The sequence below is a fragment of the Taurulus bubalis genome (assembly GCF_910589615.1).
Source record: "Taurulus bubalis genome assembly, chromosome: 4".
In the NCBI taxonomy this organism is placed as follows: domain Eukaryota; kingdom Metazoa; phylum Chordata; class Actinopteri; order Perciformes; family Cottidae; genus Taurulus; species Taurulus bubalis.
In genome coordinates, this window is record NC_136592.1 from 12424805 (window position 1) to 12446830 (window position 22026).

Genomic DNA, 22026 nt, shown 5'->3' on the forward strand with positions numbered 1-22026 from the left:
CCAACAAAACGTCTAAATTTCTGCCTACTGTTCGTCTCACTATCAAATAAATTAAGTTGAAACAACAGAGTAAAATGTCAGTTTGTCCAATGTCGAGTGTCCAGGCTGATGTCAGGCAGAAACACATTCATATAGTTACCATTCTTAAAACACATTGCTTAAAACTGCACTAAACATTTTAAAAAAAAAAGAAAGAAAAAAGCTTAAAAGTACAAAGTAAAAAATATGAAACGGGTAGAGGAGCAGTCAGTGAAGCTGACCATTACAACAGTATGTTGCTGGTGCCAGATGTGGCTGGTACAGGGTCTGGCCATAGATGTCTACCATGGGCTGACTGTATGACACATTGGCAGGATGTGCTACATTAGTAATAATGCTACCGGTATAGCCATCAAATTACACATTACAACCGAAAGAAACAGCGCTCGGATTTTAGCCCAAATACTTGATAAGGGGTTAAAGACAATACTGATTATAGACAAATCAAATACTATGGTTAAAGACAGGTCAAGGTTGACGCGTAACTTTGAAAACGAATGCCCTCAAACCTTTACAATATGTCAGATTTACAGGTAAGGAGAGTCTTAATCCTAACATTTAAATAAGGAGCCATGTTGTGTTCAAAGTGATGCCAACACGTCAACGTAAACCTCCATTTGTTAGAATGAAAACAAACTATACTTTAAGTCTTGGTACAATTACATTGTGTTTGACTATGCAGAGGACTGTCATTAATATGCACCCATCTTCTCCTAGTAGGAAAAAGGCTTACAATAAAACTTAAAAGAATCCTTTTAAAACATTGTATCTTACAAACAGAAGTAAAAGATTTTAAAAAGCCATCTTTTTTTTTTAAACAATGAAACACCAGTTTTACCAGAAGGAAAAAAAACTGCAACCAACAATAGAAACTTGACTCGGCTACGGAGGAATGCATATGATTTTAAAGGCTACAGATTGTAGGTTTGTCAAACACCAAATCAGTGCGTGTGTGTGTGTGTGCATGGGTAGGCGTCAACATACACACATGCACAGATTGATTTACAGGCCAGTGATTCCTGCTGAAAATGTTCTGTAGCCACAGGGTGTGGTTATTTGTCAGCCTCAACAGCGTGAGCACCAGGGGTTGTTTTGGGTTCAGGGATTCAGTCGGGGTAGAGTTCCTCTTGATCAGGTTATATTTTCATATCCACTAAACCAGCACCAAGACTTCAGAGTGTAATGTGGAGGAGACATCCGGCTCCACAGCTGGAGAGTCCATCAAAAAAAGAAAGGAGTTTACCTGGAGCTTGTTCATAGCACATGTAATTTCATCTGAACATAAAAAAAAAAAAGGCTAACATTTTAACGGTAATGGCAATGTTGTAGTTTGTAATCCAAAGAGGGGCTTTTTACACGCATGTTGTCCTCAGTCTTTTCATGTTGTCCCGTTCCGAGAGATTGAGTCAAGTTCAATCAGGGGGCAACAAGTCGTGAAGCCTGAACCTCTCCCGAACATGCGGCCTCACATCCTCATTCTGATGAGATCAGCGGGCAGCGGGGGGAGATGAAAGAACAAGTTAGATTCAATGAAATAGTAAAATATTACTCTGGTGTAGGGATGGGTATTGGTAGAACTGTATCGATACTACGCCTATCGATACTCATAACTGGTACGGCTCTTTATTGATACTCTTATCAGTTCTTTTTTATTCCTAGAACAGGATTAGAATGATTTTTTCCCCTAAAAATAAGTAAATGTTTCTAGAGTAGCAACAGGACTATTTACAGTAGCAAAGTATAATATTCTGAAGTGAAATTTATAAAAGGAGGAAGAACACAGACATCAGTCAGTATCAGTCATTCCTCTGTTCTCCCACATCTGGTGTGACTCTGCCTGCAGGTGACACTGGTAGAGGGAGGAGGAGCTGCTTTTCTCTCAGCCAGAGGAAAGATTTACAAGAATTTTAAGATGCATGGAAACAAAGATGAGCAGTTAGACTACATACAGACAGCTTGTGTTTTAGCCATCGGTGGTGGATGAGAGTGTGTGGACAGAGCAGAACATGTAAAGAAAAAGAACAGATAATGTTTTAGTTAATCAATAATCCGGTCTTCAATAATTTAGCACTGTATACCCCATGGGGTTTCGATACCCATCCCTACGTTGATGTAGCTGTTATAATATGTCCGACAGTTATGATTGAACATTAAGACATCTCACCATCTCAACCAACTTCTCCAGGAAGGGCACCAGCTTCAGCAGCTCATTGTCATTCTTATCCATGAACCAGCTCTCTATGGGAATCCCATTGGACAACTGTTGGGATCAAAAACATGCCAATATTAATCAAATGAGTAATGTCTTTGTCAATGTCTTTAGTGTTTTTCACGCATTTTGTTTGCCTGGCGGTAATTATCAGAGCCGATGTCAAGAACATATGAGGAAAAAGTGGAATCAAACGGCTAATTAAGTCACAATCAGCTTTGGATGTGTGAGAAAAGACATATTGTTGTAAGTGTTCAAATTCAATTTATTTTCCTCTCAATTTCTTTGGTTGACTGCAATGACATGTACCGATGCTTGAACCAGAAAACACGAAACCCATAATATTTTGTTGCGGTGTTCACCTGATATGCAAAGGCTTGCGGTGAATTGTCAATGATGATCGTCTTTGACAGGTCTCTGCCCAAGATGTTGAGGTCCTTGATGTAGTTTCCCTGGACACAGACACAATGCTCACGAAACAACCTGTGTCTACAGTTACAGTGGGGAATGAAAGGAAAGAGGGAGGAGAAAAAAAAATTCAATCAGTGACAAGATCAGCACAATCAATAATTCAGAAAAACCACAACACCGACACCTCAACAGCAGCACATGCCAACGGTGCTGCATTGCATATAGCTTTTTGAGCTCGTTTCAGTCAAGCTCACATCAGCTTTGGAGTTTGTTATGCAATTATAAAACAGACAAATACAAAACACATCGTACCTCACTAGCTGCTTTTTAGGATCCAAGATGTTAAGGAGTTTGTCTGCATACACTTTTTTAGAAGCGGTAAAAAGGATGATCTAGGAAAGTGGGAAAATTAAAAAAAGTCATTTTTGTTTCAAAGCCTATGCGTTGAAAGGATGTATTATCGGCAGTAGTCACTTTATATTTACCTCATAGATTTGAGACATACGCTCCAGAAACTCTCTAAAGAACGGCCTCAAGCGCACATACACCTGCACGATAACACACCCGAGGGAAGCAAACATTTATGGTCAACACAATGTTTACTGCAGGTCCACATTCGTTTGATCAAAATAGTGTTCATTGAATTGGACAGTTATCTCACTGTGTAACAAGCTTGTCTGTCTTTGCAAGTACACCTTCTTTAATAAAGCAAGGTTTTTTACAAATGATACTTTATCCCCCTCTAGTGGCATCATGAAATAAAGCAGTGGAACATTCCTTTAAGACGGTACTTGCCTGGTAAATGACATCTTGAAAGAGGACAGGAAAGGTAAGTGCTGCGTCCTCCAGCTCATTTAAACTGCAGTGAACCAATGTTTCATCCTAATGAACACAGAGAAATTACTAGGAAACACTTCTCAATCGTATGACCACTTTAAATTTTCGACAGAGCTTCAAAAACATTTTTTTAATGAACGAACAAAGAAATAACTTGTATGCCATTACTGACCAGGTCAAGCACCAGCGAGAATTCAGGCGTGCTGCGTGTTTTCAGAGGCAAAGCCGGCTTACGAGTGAGCTGCTCTTCTGTCAGTGGAGGGACGTGCTTGATGAAAAAGTATCTACAAATCCAAACATCACACATACTAAACATCAATTTAAACCACAATATTCAAACCAAAGCGGACTACTTTGCCAGTTCTGCTGATGGCTTTATTGTATTGTTGTAGGTTAGAGGTGGTCTGGATATCATTTGCCTTCAGTTTTGACCTGGTTGAATCAACTGTCACTACGCTACAAACAATGCTCCCATTTAAGTAACATTTGTCACACCCCTTGCTTATCCCTAATGCTTGGTTAAATGAATCCAATGGCCCTTGCTTTTAAAATATCAGCTTCCTGGTCTCGTTGTAAATTATGTCCGATGTAGTCTGGCTATAGGACTACACATTTAATGATTGCAGTGTTTTACTCACGGGTCAAAGACTTCCCAGTCTTCCTCATAAGTTGCCTCCGTTTGCACTGTAGCAGGCGGACAGTCCACATATGCCATATCTGGACTGGAGCCTGGAGCTTGGAAAAAAAGAGGAACAAAATGTTAAAAAGGACAACCTGAGCAACGGCAACACAAAATAGCAAAATATTATTCCCTCAAAGTTAATTAAAACAGTTTCAAAACCACATGTTAATAGCTGCGATATCTACCTGTGAGGGGCGGAAGGTCAGCATCAGCACAGAGCTCTCCCTCCCTCGCTGTGGGAGAAACCTCGGGGATGTGAGGAGGTCGCATAGGTGGCAGCTGTGATACACTCGAGTAGAAGTTAGTGGTGGCACACAGTTCCTGTGTGGATGTGGCTGTGCTGATGGGCGTCTCCACAACTTGCTCCATGTCCAGCTGCTTGACGATCTCTTCAGCTTCCAAGGCCTGGTCTGGAGAGTCTGAGCCAGTAGAGGCTGAACACACACACACACACACACACATTTTAGCTGTATACTACTACGACATAACTGATACAAACTAAACATCAAACAAAAAGTTGGGAAATTTGTGCTTTGTAGATTATGCCTCTAATCTAACAATGCTTTTTGTCATTAAATGTTGTACCGTTGGAAAGTCTGTTTATTTCCCTTTCAAACGGTGCCCCATATGTAAGGAACATGCATCTGTGGAATGAGCAGCACAGCCGAGTATGTGGGTTGCACTCATGAAAAATGTGCCAAATCTTATCTGCCAATGCCAAACAACTTTTTCTGCTGTTCCTATTGACTCTTGTTTTGAGCTTCCGGTACCCCAAAGGTACTTCATTCTGCAACCAGCAGTAATCCCATTGCTCCACAGTCTGAGACTGAACTCCATCCTCCAAGATGTCAGTGCTCGCCCCCACAGAGCAGGTTCATCAGAAACTACCTGCGGAATCTGAGAGTAGAGAAACTGGGATGGCCTCCAGCAGTCCTGACCTCAACCCAGTGAACACTTGTTGATCAGCTTGGAGGTGCTAGAATGACCAACACAACCATGTTGGCTGACTTGAGACAAATCCTGCTTGAGTAGTGGAATGTCATCATGAGGAGGAGGAGCCAGGCTGTTGTGGCTGTGGATGGTTCTTCCACACGCTATTGAGGCTCATGACCGTTTATTCAATGAATACATTATAAAATTGCCAATACGTCTCGTTTCTTCCTTGTTACTGATAGACTTCAATCATCCAATTATATCAATCGATATCACTTGACCCCAGGGTATACCCGCACCAGGGTGCTGGAATTGGTCCTGGCACTGTAATTCAACACTGATAAAAGTACATACAAACTATAGGTGTGAGCATGATGCTTGCAATGAATCAAACAGGCTACCTCAGGTCTGCATACCATTTTTAGCTGGGGAGAAAAAGTTGAAAACGGGGGAAAAGATGGTCCCAAGAAGGGTGCTTCTGGGAGGGCTTGTGGGCAACTCAACGGCTGTTGTCTCCTCCACACTGCCATTGGGCTGCTCCTTACTTCTGTCATGATTGTTTGCTTCTGCAGGTGAGAAGCGACGTGAGGTTTAAGAGAATTGACAGACAAGTGGAAAATAAAGACCAGTGCTTAGTGTTTGTTAGACACGCACGTCCATTCAGGGAGCCTCTCCGGCCAACCCTGCCGATAGTCTTGCGGGGGGTGTTGGTGTTTGGGGCTGTAGAGGTGATCAGGTTATTGTCCACAGCACAGTGGAGGCGCGTCTTCTTGGCTGGGCTCTCCTGCTGCACCTTAAGGAGACAAGAAATCATGCAGTGAATAGTTTGAATTAAATAAAAAACAGTAAGGGCTGTCGTAGTGAATTAATGTAGTGAAGCGTGGTGATAACTTTGGTTGTAAATCCAAAATAATGGTGGTCCTAGATCACACAATGAGAAACGGCCTCTTTGGTCAATGAATATGAAATGATGCAGACCCCATTGGCAGATGCAGCTTTATGAGTAGCATGTTCCATCAAGTGCAAAAAAATAAATATGTCCAGACCTTTTCAAAACATGAGTGGTGCCTTTTTCTGTTTATGTCTCTTATTATACCCATCTTGTATGGTGTGATGTAGAATTAACCTTCCAGATCACAGTTGTCTTATACTGTATAGAGTCGATGAGATATAAATAATACAAATGTCCCACACAAAAAACAATTAACTGCCAATAATATTTAAAGACATAAAAAACCCATACAGACATATATAAATATATATTTTTTTTACAGAGTTGACTTCTCCACTTGTTACTGCTTCCTGTTCCTGCACACCAACTCTGTGAGGCAGAAGCTTGTCCAAGTTGTCAGACAAGCTGCTGCATTCCTCCAGACACTTCTTAGGAAACATGCCACTCTACACCAAGAAACACTGTATTTAACTCAGCTACCTAGTACCAAAAAGCTTAGATAGCACTATTAAAGCACAATACTACAATGGTCCAAGGAGCACCACACTCATATCATTGAAGGCTATAAAAAAAAGAGGATAATTTGATGTGATCAATAAAGTAGTTACCTTAACAGCATTTCCTCTGATGAACTTCTTGATGGTGGAGAACAAGCCCCTCCCTCCACTAGTAGGCGTATCTTCTTCTACTTCTGAATGCTTCCGCTTGGTACGAGATGGGCGGCTTGCCAGACTGGGGGGCGGCTGCTGAGACGCCTTACGCATTCTCAGCCTCATTGTTTTAGCGGTCACATGTAAGGCTGTTTATCAAAATAAATAAAAAGATCAAACACATGGAAAGATGGCATATAGAGGAAATAAATATGACTGTGCAGTTATGGTGGACAAACAGGTCTTATTTAAACAGTCTGAATAGTTAACAATGAGTCTGTGGGGTGGATCTATCTGTAGTGGGACATACTAGTGCATTTTCTGCTAACATCTGGATGCATTCAAGATCCCATTTCACTTGCATCACAGCTGGCTTTACTTCATTTGTACAGTAAAAAATGAATGTTGCCCAGGATTTTACTATAAACACATTATGATTAGCTATGTACATATAAGATCAACATTGAGACAACAAAATACAGTGATTGAATGACTGTAAACCTGTACAATGATTTTAAAATGTATCCAATCAGATCTGGTTTCAGCTCAGATTGGTTACATTTAAAAATCCAACTGAAAATTCCTTTCTTTCTAAAGCTGAAGGATGCAATTGCTCAGAGTACGCAGAGGGAAACTTTCAAAACTATTCAGTGAGGATGAATTGTCTGTTAGTCAAGCATGCCAGCTCTTTCCATTACGTAACAGCAGCTGGCTGAAAATGTGTCTTGACATATCCACAACCTGTCAAGTACCCAAAGCACACAATAGCACCAACTCGACATACTGTAAATCTCACATACTGTAAATGTTCCTCACTACATCTGTTTTACATTTACACAGGGGTGTACGTGCTGTTGCTTTAGGCGCGCACAAAAATGCCAACAGGCGCTTTAACAGTTTCAGAGTACATGGTAACATTAAAGTAACGGGCAGACAGGAAGAAGAAGAGAAAAAAAAAAAAAAAAAAAAGGACAAGCCAGAAATATTGCTGACATTAAAATCAATGAACTAGTTTAAGAAGAATATACTCCCTGTTATTTTAGCGTTCAACATAGCCCTCCGATTTAACCTTTTTCTGATTACAGGGTGCGATTTAAAAAATGTCGGCTACAGTAGAAGATCCATCGAGAAGATATTTTTATAATACATCAAGTTGAAAATTATAATTCAATAAATATTCATGATTCTCTAAAATAGTTTTAGAATATACAAAAACACACGTGTACATTTGATCATTAAATGCTGATTAAGTCAGAGTGTACCCCTGAGCTTTAACCCATCTGAAAATTGCTTGGTTTCTGTGTGTTTCTAAGAGATCAGCCTTACAAATGTGGGAGTACAATGCAGGGCTATTATTACTTTTGGAACTAAAATGGCCAATTGTAAAATGTTTGCCAATTATTAACATTCCCAAAAGCCATCCACATGTTATTTGGAATTGGCTAACCAGAAGCCTTTTTTATGTTCACTGCCCAACACAACCTTGTTAACAAAATGGCTTTACAACTTCTATTTGGCCACTGAAAAAGAGGAGCTCTCCTGATACCTTTGTGATAAAAAAAATAATGCAACCCTGAAACAACCAAAACACTTTGATAACTTTGATATAGACACATTGCAGCACTGACACCGTCTATCATAAATTAATTAATCGTGTCTCTGTATACAGAATCTCTGGCAAGATCGTATCACTGCAGTTCAGTTCTACTCAAAGTACTATTTTACAGACTAGACAGACAGTTAGGTTTGACTTATTTGTCCAATCCATAATAGGTTAAAAAATAAACTTGATAAACTACTTTGTCTACTGGCCTAAATCTCGTCATGCTCCCCTTATATCGTGTGATACAGTGATGCTCATGTTTTTTGGTGACAGAACTGTGATTTGCTAAACACAGGAATAAAAGTAATTGGAATTGTGTTGATGTTTGTTTGTGTTGAATGGGCTAGTGCTGCTTATTCAACTACACCGATATCTCAAGTTGCTGCATTATGTTTCGTTGAGCAGCAAAAAAAAAAAAACACAGGTTGTCTTAAATCAGTGTGGCATCTTTGCTGATGTAATTTGTTTTATGCATTTGGCAAACAAACGCGTCTTTTCTCTCTGTCCACAATTTCCTTACATTACATACATTTTGGGACTGCAGTGTCATCAGTTAAACTCTAAATATTTGGACTCTTAATAGTTCTCTGAAATCTCCTGAGTGAACACTGACAGATTTATGGAAATAGGCGGCCTCGTTGATTCTTTACAGTTTGAGATTGCCCCATGTAATGATATATACGTTTCTGAGAATACTACAACATTATGTGTATTATTTGCACTTGAGTTAGTCTCAGTATTTTTTGTCTCCTTTCTTGCTTGTCTACATTGCCAATGTTTATATGTACAGCACACAATGTTTTCCTGTTTTTTTTCTGTATCAAAATAAAAATGAAGTGCCAGTTATATTTACTGCTTCGATAAAGCTCGCCACAGCTTGCATGGCAACAACGCCGTGGCTGCTCAACATCCACCTCTCGAGGAGCTCGTCCACTAGGTAGGAGCAAGTGAGCGGGAAATAAGAACATGCATGCCACCGAGACTGTATGAGCTAGCAAACTCATCGGAGACAAGAGGGGCCTCGCTTGTTCGACAACCAGTTTCCTCTGGGCACACCGCTTCCTACGCTCACGGGCTTAAACATATGTTGGAATAAAACAATACACTGGTGACACATTTAGTCCACTGGCCTCAGTTTGACCAAGTCAACGTCTGTTAAAAAAAGATGTACAACACAATCAGCTTCGCAGCTACTATAGGAGCTAGCTCGGTTCAGCTAACGTTAACTAGCCGTATTGGTCTCGGAGGAGGTTGTGTGTCACGTTTCGGGAGTTATGACGATGTGTAACATACATTCGTAGGCGTACAATGTATTTTAACATAGTTAGACTTTACGTGTGGCGCCTACAGTTAATGTCAACACCACCCGTACATTGCACATGCAACTCGGCAACGTTAGCATTTCAACCAGGCGAGCACAAATAGGCGTTAGCGGCATCAAACGGAACTAAAGACCGTCAAACGATGACCCACGGTGCGGGGCGACTGGGTGTCGCTACGTCTGCCGAGCGGGCAGCCCGGACCCCTTCAGATCACATGCAAGGTTAAAAGAGTTATTTGGGAGTGAAACTGGTCGGACATCGTTAATCAAAACAGCTAACGTGACGCTAGCATGCTAACGTGACCGAACGGAAACAACTCAGTTGATGAGACTTAGTTCATATATCACTACTTGTCGTGATAACGTCACACGGACGAGTCTAGCTCATCGCCCATTAGGAGGATATTAAAATGGAGAAGTTGGTGTTGACTCGTGTTTGCTGAAGTAGCGTTAAACCGACCTTTAGCTAATGTTAAGTTAAGGAATGTCAACGACATTAGCCTTAATGTAAGATAACTAACCCTGGCGGTCGTTAACATTCAGTCAATGGTTCCGGTTTTAACATGACATAAACATGTACACTTAATGATTAATACTTCTGAGAGTATTTATTGAACAGAATCGTTACAATGGATTGAGTCAGAATGAACCATGTCGAGTTGACCAGGAATTAGCCAGGTCCGCGGGAGGCCGCATTTTAGCTTCACGTAGCCATGTACGGTAACTTAGCTTAGCACCACTAGCTTAGCGTCAAACCGACTTAGCCTTGTTGAAATACTGCTACGGGCAAACAGACGGAGAATTCAAATATGTATCCTGTCGTGAGCCAATTTGACAGAAACCGCAAATCAAAGGACACAAATAATCGAACAAGGTTGGTGAACGTAACCGACTTACTTTACAGCGATCCGCAGTGTCTGGCGATAGCGACTTAATATCGAATAACCATCACATCTGAGTGGCAGTACTTGTTTTCGTGCTCTGATCCGACTTTTTCTGTACAGCTACTCAAGGGCCGTCTCCGAAACGACACATCGTTGTGTTGCCAGGCGCCATTTCCCGCCTCTGCTCAGGCTCTTGAAGGCAGATACCCGTATGGGACACAGACACACCCCCTTACCTCTGAAAAACACCAGTCGGGCTGCAGCGAGGACCACCTTCCTCTCATGGCTTTGATTAAGACAGAGGACTGAATGTTCAAAAGGTCAACAATATATTTATGCAGTTCTGACTGAATAGTCTCCGCATGTTTTATAATCACCGTAAAGAGAAGCACAGGACACTGTAATTATGAACTAAAGGCATTCAGCTGCTAGACACCTTGTCAACTTTGCCATTAGATAGCCGCTCACCAACATTAAAAGCTGTATCATCTAAGTGACAACTACATTGACCCTTAAGTACTATCACAATTGACAAATGACATGAAGCATCACCTTTAATAAAATAAAATTACATTCAATGTGCCTTTCCATGAGAAACCAATTTTCCTGGCTGCACAAACATAACTGATTCCATGTTCACAGATTTTCCTAAATAAAAGGTGAGGAATTGAGTTTCCTCGGTACAAATGGTAACGGTTCATCAACATTATGCAAGGGGAGACCTCAGTACTGGAAGCATGTGTACAGTATGTCAGTTCTATATGTGCTTGGTTAGTCTTTGCACACTGGAGGATACTAACATTGCTCTAAGTATTGCTTAAGCATCAGTATTTTGCTCAGTTGATTACTAAAAAGTTTCAAATGCATGCAATGGCATCATAGAAAAAAACAGAACGACAAGCACTTTCAAGTGTCTGTCATAAAGAAAATAAATTGATTTAATAGGCCAGAAGCAAAGTCCTTGGCATTTGCAATGCATTACCACTCAAGTAAACAAAAAATGGCCTTCCACGTTAAAAGTCCCAAAATTATGTTAGAAAGGCAGAATGCTGGATTAGTCTCTTTGATAAACATCTCAGGCGAAGAGTTTGTTTATTTCAAGCAACAGCAACCTGGGAGGAAAAGTAGCAAAAAAACTAAACAACCACAGTTTGACTTTGAAGTTCAGCTGCGAATGACCGGGGCTCTTCAGATCACTCCGTTATAGACCGAGGCAGTTATCAAATAACAAAACTCAACAGTCAGTGTACATTATATCATACCTACTGCCATAACTTAGAACCATCAGAAAATCAACAGCAGCTCAGGACAATGCCATGATTTGTTTCCTTTGTATTATGGTACATTATTCTAATTCATTAGTAACAATGTCTGTTTTTCAAAATAGTCCATGACATTGAGGATGAACCCTATAACTTCTGAAACAAATTGATGTTCAAACTATTTTCCCAAGAAAAGACCTTGGCTGTAGAGGAAGGTCTCAATATTGATGATTACGGCTGTACACGTTCCCATTCAAAGAATGTCAATGGCTTGATGTCGCTTCCCATAATCCACAGCTCGGTCTCCCTGCATGTCTCGATCATCATCGTCTGGAAAAAAGAAAGCAACACAACCATTAGACATTTAATAATAGACTTAATTAAGTGCTAACCACGCTCCATTTTCAGATAAGAACACTTATATTTGTGTACAAAAGTTATAGGTCCTCCCTACCAGTCCAATCACATCAAAAGCTTGATTCCAAACTGTTACAGTGCATTCATAAAAGCTGGCAGGGCAGTCAGGAAATATCAGGATTTATGTTTTTGTTTTTATTACATACTGAAGTATGTAAAAAAATAAATACACACAAATTTGAAATGAAACATTGACTTCAGGTTTCGGTGCTGAATGGTGTTTGAAGATGGTCAGGTCCATCTTGAGAGAACAATGTAGGACTCACAGCGCTTTATGTACAAAGTCCCCCCGATTTCGTAACAATGTATTTATCTAGAATAAATGTATTAGGAGGATACATATAATTTTGGGAGGAATGCTTCCGGCATTTATCAAGCATATTATTAGCTTCCTTGTCGGTCATTCAAATAACAAGAACATCCTAGATTTTTATTGAAATCTGACTGTATACAAACTGAACAGTTTAACACAGATACAAATGACAAATCACAGCCATATAACGGAAACAAAAATAGTATTTTCCAAATGAAGTATTGTTCACACTACGTTCAAATATAAAAATGTGAATCTAACAGGCAATCAGAAAAATGTATGGAAGGAAACAATAGGAAATAATAAAAAACATCGACATGCACTTCAAGGAGAACACAGACACATTCACAAACACAGTGAGCTATATTCATCTACTGGTCTAGATGTGGGTCAGATGTTTGGTGGGCACAGACAGGTGGTATAGCTAAAAGGGAGCACAGTCAGGAGAGAACATACTAGATGGACAACTACTCTCACAGAACCCTAAGTTTTCCCTATACATGGGAAAATAGGGTGCTAAGATTGTTACAGTTTTTACACAGTAAACAATTCCCTGACACAATTCAGTTACTCATCCTGAACTGCATACAAAGCAGTCCTGCTTTGAGGGTGTTTTGGTCATAGTTCTTAATCATCTCTGGTTTATGATTCAAGGACCAAACTCAGGGTACTGTGAGCTTCTCTAACTGTCGAGATAAATGCAGGGGCGCGGTAGCAGGACAGGGGTGGGTGGAAGGAGGGAGGGAGCAAAGGAGGAATGGTGGATACAAATCTGGACAGGCAGTCCAGCCCCCCGGCCTGGCTCACCTTGAACGTCTTCCTCCCCACCATCACCATCCTCTTCCTCATTGTAGGCCAGCTCAGCCTGCTTGTCGGCCTCATACTCACCCACGTTCCCATCATCCCCATTGTAGTCCGCTAGCTTAGAGCCGTGTTGCGGATCTACTGGGGACTCGTTCTCATCAAAGAACCGGCCTGCAGGAGGCAGAGAAGGGCCTCATCAGGAAGGGAGGGAAGCGGAGGCAGTTGTAGGAAGACAGGGAGGAACGGGTGAAATACTGCATAATGAATGCATGAAGAAATAAGTGATCGTATGAAGAGGATGACGAAGGAGGATGAAGTGAATGAATACACAGCAGCAGATTGTAATTAGAAGACAAGTGTTTCTGAAGAGTGAAGGAGAATCAATCACGGACTTGAAAGCAGAGAGCTAAGTGGAAACAAATGGGGTTCCATCTATAATGAGGGATTGTTTAACATCTGGAGAGTACAGAGCGCTAATTGAGTTACCGGTTTAATCATCCTTACAATCTAGTCAATCAAAAACAATAGCCCTGCTGTAAATCCTAGTTTACGTTTTGTTTTTGTTGGTATTGTGTCTGTGAGGAGTTGATTCAACGCAATCTTTTTTTTTTTTTTAAAGCTACAGATACAGTAAGTGTGTTATTGAACTCCATTAACACATGTGTGGAGGACAGAATATTACCAACACCTTGATTCGATACAGTTTAAGATCTCATGTTTGGTATGGCCACTTTATCTTTAACTGTTGGAAAAGGATCACAATTTTTAATTTGCTATAATCCCAATTCTAAAATTGCCAATAAGAAAAAAAGTGATCATAAAATATGTACAATGTATAAATAAACCTTTACTGAAATAGCTAATTTGCCTCTGATCTATAATGAGTGCACAATCTCAATCACATAGGCTTCTAAGGCTGTTTATGTTCCCATCTGATTTCAGACGGTGCCGTTTATCAGGAAAGGACTGGGTGGGACTCGAGATTTTCTAAACCAGGCAGCGTCTTTAAGCTGCAAGTGTCTAGTGAGCACCCAGCTCTGCCAAAAACAAGGCATCTGGTGGGTGTTGGGTGTTAATTTGCCATAATAGGATGCAAGTATAATGAAATCTGTGGCAGAAGATACGGAAAAAATAACAAAATGAAGACGTGAACTGAATGCAGTCCGTGTTTTAAGCAGCAGAGCTGCAGGGTGTGAGGCGGACATGTGAAGGCGATGAAACAAATAGAACATATGAAAACAGAGAAGGCGGGAGAAAAGGGAGCAGAGCAGAAGCCAGGCAGCAGGAAAGGATCATCTGGGAGCCAGGTCTGTGTCATTGGTCTCCTCTCCTCTGCAACTCAGCCCTCTCTCTCCTCCCTGACAGTGCTCCTTGCCATGTTCAGACATGACTTACTTTCACAAACATGTGTTATGTGGGAGTGGGGGTGTAACCAGTTAGTAATGGGCAATATTCACACAGATGGCATGACCAGAAATTGTATTTCAGTCTCTGCATTGACACATCACAGAGAGCTGGGAGGGAGCAGCTAAGCACAAAAGGCAGAGCTCACAAGAATTTGCTATTTTCATGTGCAATGATATTTTCCCCGCCCCTTCAAAAGCAATAAATACAAAAATAAATAAAATAAAAAACTCCAACCACAATCCCCCTTGCAAATTACAGTATTCCCTCTTTTCAAAGTGTTGAGGAGGAACTCACTTTGACGGTGGCGAACTGGCTCTGCTTGAATTTGGTCTTCGGCGCGGTGAGGCTGGATGGGGTTGGGCACCTGGGCAGGGTTGGGGGGCAGAGGAATCACCTTCAAGTGGTCACGGTCACCCTTGACATTATCAGGAGCTGACAATAAGAAAGAGATTAAGTTCTGTTGTGTGGATGAGCTACTGCAAACCACCTTCTCACGTCGACTAAATCTCCTTAGCTGCAACACGATCATTTCGCAATCAAGGGCAAATTAATGATTCATTTTTATAACATCTTATTCATTAAGCACAGTGTGCTAAACCTAATTTCCCGAGATAATAGTCCTCTGCTCCTGCCTTCCCCTGACTAAACATTCAGTGAAATAAACACATGCCTAAAGGCTCAAATGACGGGCTATTATAATAAAGACCAATTATAAAAATGTGGTGTACTCTGTACCTTGAAGTTGTCTTTGCTGTTCTCCCAGTTCGTCGGCCTTGATACCTGCCTTGTTGTCTTCTTCGAACACTATGGGTTTGTCTGCCTGTTTGATGATGCTTGGTGGTGCAACCACTGCCGCTCGGCCCTCCACTCTGTCCTGCTGGAGCCTGGGCTGGTCCAGGGACAGGCCCTGGCCCCCGGGTCCATCAGCTGCCTCGACTCCGGGGGCAGGGCCTGCACCAGCTCCAACAACCACATCAGGGGCTTCATCATGCTTCTGAGTTATGGCTGGTTTCTTCAAGGCTGTGGATAAATTAAGTGGCAAAGTGAGAAAGCTCAGAAAGTAAGACAACTTGAATGTTTGTGTTGTACTCACCACAAGGACAGAAATACTGAAGACATTTGGAGGGGAACCACCTTTGGTTTCAATTTCACAGTTTTTAAAAACAGGTAAACTTCAAGGATTTATTTGCTTGTGTGTTTGTAGTCCCCTCAACAAGTCACAGATTCTAAATTATGAGGCAGCAAATGAGCTCAAATGTAAAACCTAATCAATCTTCACAGTGGCATTGGGAACAGATTTATTATTGTTTTTAATGGTCCTTGCCCGACCCACACTGCTTTAAAAATGTCACGGTAAATGTATATACTCTCTACACTCACTACTTCACTGGGATTGCCAGCCTAACAATTACTCTTGAAAGCTTGGAACGCTGCTTACCGAATTGAACATCGTCAATTTTTCCCACCTCACTGTCTTCAATACCAGGCATGCCAGCATCACTGCCAGGCTTACCCATCTCTTCTGTAACAGAGCAGAAAGAATGGGACTTAGGTAGTGGATGGGGTGACATGTTCCCTGTTGCATAGTTACACAGGCAGTAATAACACAGGAAACTAACAGAGTGTAATTATGATATCAATTAAATTCTTCGAGCAATCACATACTACATTTAGCGCATACGTAAGTAGCAATATAAAGGATTTGGGGGATGCGTTCACATCCACTGTACCTTTTAAATCTGGACTGTCGTGCCGGTGAGTGGCCACTGTATGGCGCTCTCCAACCAAATCCACCCCAGGTGCGCCCTCTGCTTGTCTACCCACCACTGCACCCTTTTGGCCATCCAGCACACTCTGAAGATTTAAAAAGATGAAACAGAAATAGAGCATATGGAAAATGGAGCATAGGAATAGAGAGGAATAAGTTTAGTTGTACTGCTATTGGCAGTACATCTGTGTTCAACCAAGAGAGTAATGAAGAAATGCTCATAATCTCATTCGTCAAGATTTTATCAATACTAACCTGTTTTAGCTTGGATGCTTCTTCCTCCAGGGTCTTTTTTGTTTCTTCATACTCTTCTTTCAGTTGTGCAATCTGACGTCCACACTGTAAACTAACATATATACCCAATAAGTTTCATCCACATACTCTGTGATTTCTTTTACCATTTTACAAAAAATTAGTTGTGCAAAATACATTTTGAGTTAAAACCTTTATGTCACACAATATAAGTGAAACATCAAAGATCAAATCAGCCATGTGAAGAGACAAGTGAATAGGATATAAATGACCCAAGAATCATAAATCTATTGTGAATATCCCCCCCAAAAAATGTAATGTCATAATAATGGATTCTTTAAGAAGCACAAATTCACATTTTGAAAAATGTTTTAGACATCATGGGTAAAACCCAATGGCTGACAAGTTGTAAAGATTTAACCTACCTCTCATACTCCAGTTTTCTTTCCAAGGTAGTGCTGTTTTTCTTCACTTCTCTAACCTGCTCTTCCTGTTTGATAAACTCCTGCTTCAGCTCCTTCAGCTGCTCTGTTAACAGCAACACAAACGCATGTACAAAATATTTTAGAGGTTTAATTTTGGTCTGCTAATGTAATCAGTTTCTATCATTAGGAATCCTCTATTGAGGAATTTTGTGTTGGAGATCGCCCTCTGCTGGGCAGACAGGGCTAAAATCATACCTTTCAGCCTCTGGATTTCTGTCATTTGGGCAGTGACATCACCCTGTGCCTTCATCTGTAAAAATGAGAGAAAACCGGTTTAAGAATTTCATCATCTGAAGGGCAGCAACATAAATGTTCCTCTTTACACCCTTAGTAACAGCTTCGCTGCCAAGCCTCAGATGAATAAACAGTGCAACAGGTTCTCTAATTGGAAGACAGTTGCACCATTAATGCAAGGGAAACCAAGGGGTTTGTCTTGTTTTTCTGCATAACAAGGCATCACGGCACAAACAGATGGCACCTAGTGTGACATTATGAGCGGTTACTTCAACATGGCGATATCTAAATTCATGGTGGCTGATCTCATGCTGATCAAGCAACGTTTTAGGATGTATACGGGTGTTGTAGTATCTCATAACAACTGCCTTTGTAAATACCAGCACAGAAGTTGGTAGCTCAAACATAACTGGTTTTTGATCTTTTTCTCAGGCACTTAACTTACACTGAGAGACCAGGACAATGGAAACCTTAGCATACTGTAATGCAATCCAATAGAAGAGACAGCTCTGTAATAAACAGTCCTGGCGTGAAACTGAAGGGAGGGAGCCAGCAAGCAAGTTAAGAAGGGAGGCAGAGGGAAGGAAAACTTGGACCCCAAAATAGGCCCAATTTGTGGCAGAGTGAGGGTGAAAATAGAAAAGAAGGTGCATTTAACCATATCTGGGCAAAACAATGACTGACGCAAAAATAATGAATGTTTATATTAATGAACAGCGGTGAAGTCAATTGCGCCGCAGGAGGGGTTAGAGAGACTACACTTTAGAGAGACCCCCCCAATTCCAAAAAGCTTGTCACCTTCGGAGTCCATTGAGTTCCTGAATGAGTTTTAACTGACTGAGACAGAAGACAGTGAGGTAAGAGTGGACAGGAAATACAGCATCAGTGTCAAGTGTTGTGAAGACTAAAGCCTCATCCGGTCATTACCTCACATGTGGTTAATGGCTTCCCTGTGCAGCCTGCTGGAATTGGCTGGATAGATAAAATGACTGTTGAATGTATGAAGAACTATAAGCTGGTCTGGCATGATTCATTCTTACTCCTAATGTGTACACAACTGTGTATACAGTACTGCGTGGAAGCCATTCAAGACTCAACTGTTCATGTTTTCTGCATTGCAGGCCTCTCAGTGTATGTATAACGCTGTTGGAACAGGGTTAGGCTGTGGACAAAAGAAAGGAGTGGAAGAACTGTAACACCTTCCCTTATCTTGATCACGCAAACAGGGAGCAGGATACCGAGTATAAAGAAACAAGGGAGGCTGGACTTATCTTTAATCCACACGTCACTTTCTATACTCGCCTCAACAACAAGAAAAAAAACACGGAACATCTTGGCTACATTTTTCTAAAATCTCTTAAACAAACAGTGTAGGAGTGTCAAACAATTTAGCTGCCAAAAAAGGATCATAGTGGCACAAATGATGAATGCATATTTGGAATAAAAACATTAAATCGTCAGTAAAGCAGTTTGTCAGTTTGTAGACAATTCGACAGAGCCAGCATAACGGGCAACTAAGCAGAAGGCTAACTGCTACAGGGCCATTGTTTTGCTATGATTTGGCCACAATAAATGGGATTTGGGTGACAAACACAGCGTGTAGTGATAAGCGGAGGAGTCGATTCAGAATAACATTAATACCTATTAGGTTGACCGGTGACTTGGAATGGATTTATCCATCCAAGATAATCATTTCACTACTGGGTCTTTATTTTTAAAGAGCACTGGCTTGCCTAAATGGCAGACCTTGTTTCTGAGCATGCACAGTATATCACTCTATGTATGTATGTGTTGCCCATTATAAGCAGCATTATGTCCCTGGTCCAAAAGTAAGACGATGACGCAACACCACACGTAGGCTAAGTTAAGCAAATATATGCCCGTCCATGAGAAATAAGTATGTCAGACTGAATGCAAATTACAGGCAAACCTCCCTCTCCATCTGTTGTCTAATTGTCTCCCAGGGCAGCTGGACAAACACTGATGTTCAGAGGGTGCTGGGACACAAAACACAGTGAATTGCTGGCTCTGGGCTACTGCGCAGTACAGGAGGTGGGAAAAGCGTTGTGGAGCATACAGACGTGCCACACTTAAATATATTATAAGTGGCTCATAGGCACCGGCACAGTGAAACAACAACACGAGAGCTACGAGCTGAACATGTTGGTGAAGCAGAACACAGGTTCTCAGGTGGATGAATGAGTTTCACAGCCAAGGACAAGTTGATATAGAATCTGCCTCTTGATACCAAATGACTACTCCATCACTGAGCCTCTTCAAAGTAAACAAAGATTATCTCCCTCCATCATGCAATATAACGTAGATATTGTGATTGCGAGGTGATGGAAATATGACCATTTCCTCTTTGCATTTCAGTTAAGTAAGGCTCATCTGAAGTTACCTGACTAGCTTAGTGAAATGAACAACGCACCTGCTTAAATATAGTCAGAGAGCATAAACAGTAAAATTAAAGCAGATGTATTGAGTCAAAACCCCCACTGTGGTACTTGACTATTGACTCCTATCTGCACCTGAAGATGGTCAAGTCAGAGGGCTTTCCCCAGTGTGTGGAAACTTTAGCCACCCGTCTCTGCGTGTATTATAGCGTGTACCCCTCTGATCCTTCCTCCTCTTAACTCTCAGTAAAAAAAAATAAAACAGGACAGTGAAATGAAGCCGGGGTTGGGATCAGACATTGCTGCTCTACCTTTTCATCAGTGCACTTTTTGACGATAGCCTCCCGGGCCTGCAGCTTTCCCTCCAGCACATTGTAGTCTCCATCCTTCTGGTCGATCTGCTTCCTGTGCGTGTCCACCTGCACCATCAGCTCCGAGTTGCGCTTCTCCAGGCGGCTCCGCGCCGCGTCCGTGCGCTTCACCTGCGTCTGCACCTCCGCCAGCTCATCCAGCAAGCGCCCGTGCTTGTTGGTAACCGTCCAGTAATTAAAAGACAGTATGGCGATGATCAACATCAGGAAGATGAGGATGAAGGACGGGAGGCGGCCTCCCCGTCGGTTCGCACCGAACCCGACCATTTCAAAAGCAAAGTGTGACGTTACTTCAGGTTGTGACCGCAACCTACAGAGCCCGATGAGAGGAGTCTCCCGCTGTAAAACACATCCGTCTACGTGACATGCCGTGTGTATGCGGCAACCGCTCGGGAGTAAGGGGAAAAAAGAAGCAAAACACTACACAGACGGACGGTCATGCACGTCCATGACTTTTCACATCGCTACTGAGCCTTAATCTCCTTCCTCCATCCGCACACCGGGCATCGTCCCCGCAATTCGTCCAATGTCCGTGGGTGAGATGGAATCCGCCCGCGGGGACGTGGCCTAGCTCAGCTGGTAACGTTAGACGCAGAGACGAGACGTGGACAGCGACGCGACAACGAGGAGCGCAAACACAGAGCTCACAGCTAGCGGTGTAACCTCCGCCTCCCTGTTTGCTCGGGGCCCCGATAAGCCCGGTGGGGCCGCATATGCAGACGGCTGGAGCTCCTGTAATCACAGAGCCGCCGTCAAACAAGCCCACTGATGGGTTTCTCTCCCGACCTCACGTTGTTAGCTCTTGTTGACGTGAGCGCCGTTCAGCTAACCGCTCCGCACTAGCTAGCAGCAACGGTGGATGCGACAACGCAACTAACGGCTGTCAGACGGGGAAGTATCGTCTCCTGTTGCGGAGGGCGAACGTAAACCTTGTAATATCAATAACCAAAACGCGAACAATCACTGCGGACACGGGCTTTGTATCAATCTCTCCCTTTCGCTGCCACCAGACATGATTTATGAGCTGCGTGAAGCTAGCTGCAATGCGTCTGCGCAACTTCCGTTCGTGCCCACATTTCAAAATAAAGGTCTAGCGTGAGCCTCCAGCGACACAAAGAACAGCGTGGCACTCTTTTCTTGATGGCATTACTTTTATAGGGTTGGCTTATGTACACACATGTTTGTACGTCGTAGGCTTAAGGTCTATACTATGTGTGTTTTAAAAATTGAACGAAAACTATCGCCCACACTGTGAGTGAAAGTGATAATCCTGTATGAAAACCATAGACTTGTCAGGAGAAACCACAGGACTTGGACATCGCGAGTCGTGCCTAAAGACCGGAAACACATGGCTGTCTTAAATAACACTTGACAGCTATAATGACATAAGGGAAGGGTGTTTATGATAGTATTGTGTGTCAGTCTAGAAAACAAACGCATACGAATGCATGCTACGACATGTATTTTACATAATTATATTGAGCCCATTCAAATATGGAGCCTTACTTCCCATTAACTTGTTGTACCCGTTTCAGCGGCAGAGAAAAAGAAGTCTGCAAACTCAAACACTTGTTTCTTGTTATCAAATGTTAAAGTTAAAATTGTTTCATTTTTAATGGAAAAGACATTTTTGAGGCCTGTGATCTCAATCTAAACCTAACTGTCGTCATACAATCTTATGTGATTTACTTAAAGATTACTTCTGATTTGATCAAATATAAAAATAATAGTAGGAGACCATCTTTGATGGGATCACATCTTCCCCAACTCCAACTTTCTGCACCCGTGCTCCGATT

General features: G+C 41.8%; 2 protein-coding genes across 3 annotated transcripts; both read right to left on the reverse strand.

The window, feature by feature from the left end:
- Nucleotides 1–726: 726 nt before the first annotated feature.
- On the reverse strand, nucleotides 727–6857 carry ctdspl2b (CTD (carboxy-terminal domain, RNA polymerase II, polypeptide A) small phosphatase like 2b). The gene is made up of 12 exons (XM_079216924.1): nucleotides 6672–6857; nucleotides 5766–5904; nucleotides 5528–5677; nucleotides 4364–4612; nucleotides 4135–4231; nucleotides 3669–3780; nucleotides 3455–3541; nucleotides 3145–3207; nucleotides 2972–3051; nucleotides 2611–2737; nucleotides 2204–2299; nucleotides 727–1517 (listed from the first exon to the last, which is right to left on the reverse strand). The coding sequence occupies exons 1-12, from the start codon at nucleotides 6837–6839 to the stop codon at nucleotides 1452–1454; spliced, it is 1434 nt and encodes a 477-aa protein (XP_079073050.1). The 5' UTR covers nucleotides 6840–6857; the 3' UTR covers nucleotides 727–1451.
- A 4126-nt stretch (nucleotides 6858–10983) lies between these two features.
- Nucleotides 10984–20564, reverse strand: golm2 (golgi membrane protein 2). 2 transcript variants are annotated; one of them, XM_079216422.1, is made up of 10 exons: nucleotides 20171–20564; nucleotides 17425–17479; nucleotides 17170–17272; nucleotides 16748–16838; nucleotides 16455–16578; nucleotides 16163–16246; nucleotides 15460–15744; nucleotides 15019–15156; nucleotides 13321–13488; nucleotides 10984–12113 (listed from the first exon to the last, which is right to left on the reverse strand). In XM_079216422.1, the coding sequence occupies exons 1-10, from the start codon at nucleotides 20495–20497 to the stop codon at nucleotides 12037–12039; spliced, it is 1452 nt and encodes a 483-aa protein (XP_079072548.1). In that variant the 5' UTR covers nucleotides 20498–20564; the 3' UTR covers nucleotides 10984–12036. The 2 variants fall into 2 exon arrangements, with proteins under 2 accessions (XP_079072548.1, XP_079072549.1); XM_079216423.1 differs by lacking the exon at nucleotides 13321–13488.
- Between the last annotated feature and the right edge of the window lie 1462 nt (nucleotides 20565–22026).

Bases quoted from the DNA above. Each gene is read 5' to 3' on its own strand.
- ctdspl2b (XM_079216924.1), bottom strand. From the start codon at position 6,839: ATGAGGCTGAGAATGCGTAAGGCGTCTCAGCAGCCGCCCCCCAGTCTG. The intron at 3,781-4,134 runs GTGAGTAAAACA...TTGGATTTGTAG, and splicing joins GACTGGGAAGTCTTTGACCC to ATACTTTTTCATCAAGCACG. The intron at 1,518-2,203 runs GTGAGATGTCTT...TGATCTCATCAG, and splicing joins TGGAGAAGTTGGTTGAGATG to AATGAGGATGTGAGGCCGCA.
- golm2 (XM_079216422.1), bottom strand. From the start codon at position 20,497: ATGGTCGGGTTCGGTGCGAACCGACGGGGAGGCCGCCTCCCGTCCTTC. The intron at 16,579-16,747 runs GTTAGTATTGAT...TTAAATCTTCAG, and splicing joins AAGCATCCAAGCTAAAACAG to AGTGTGCTGGATGGCCAAAA. The intron at 15,157-15,459 runs GTACAGAGTACA...TCTTATTGTCAG, and splicing joins ACAGCAAAGACAACTTCAAG to CTCCTGATAATGTCAAGGGT.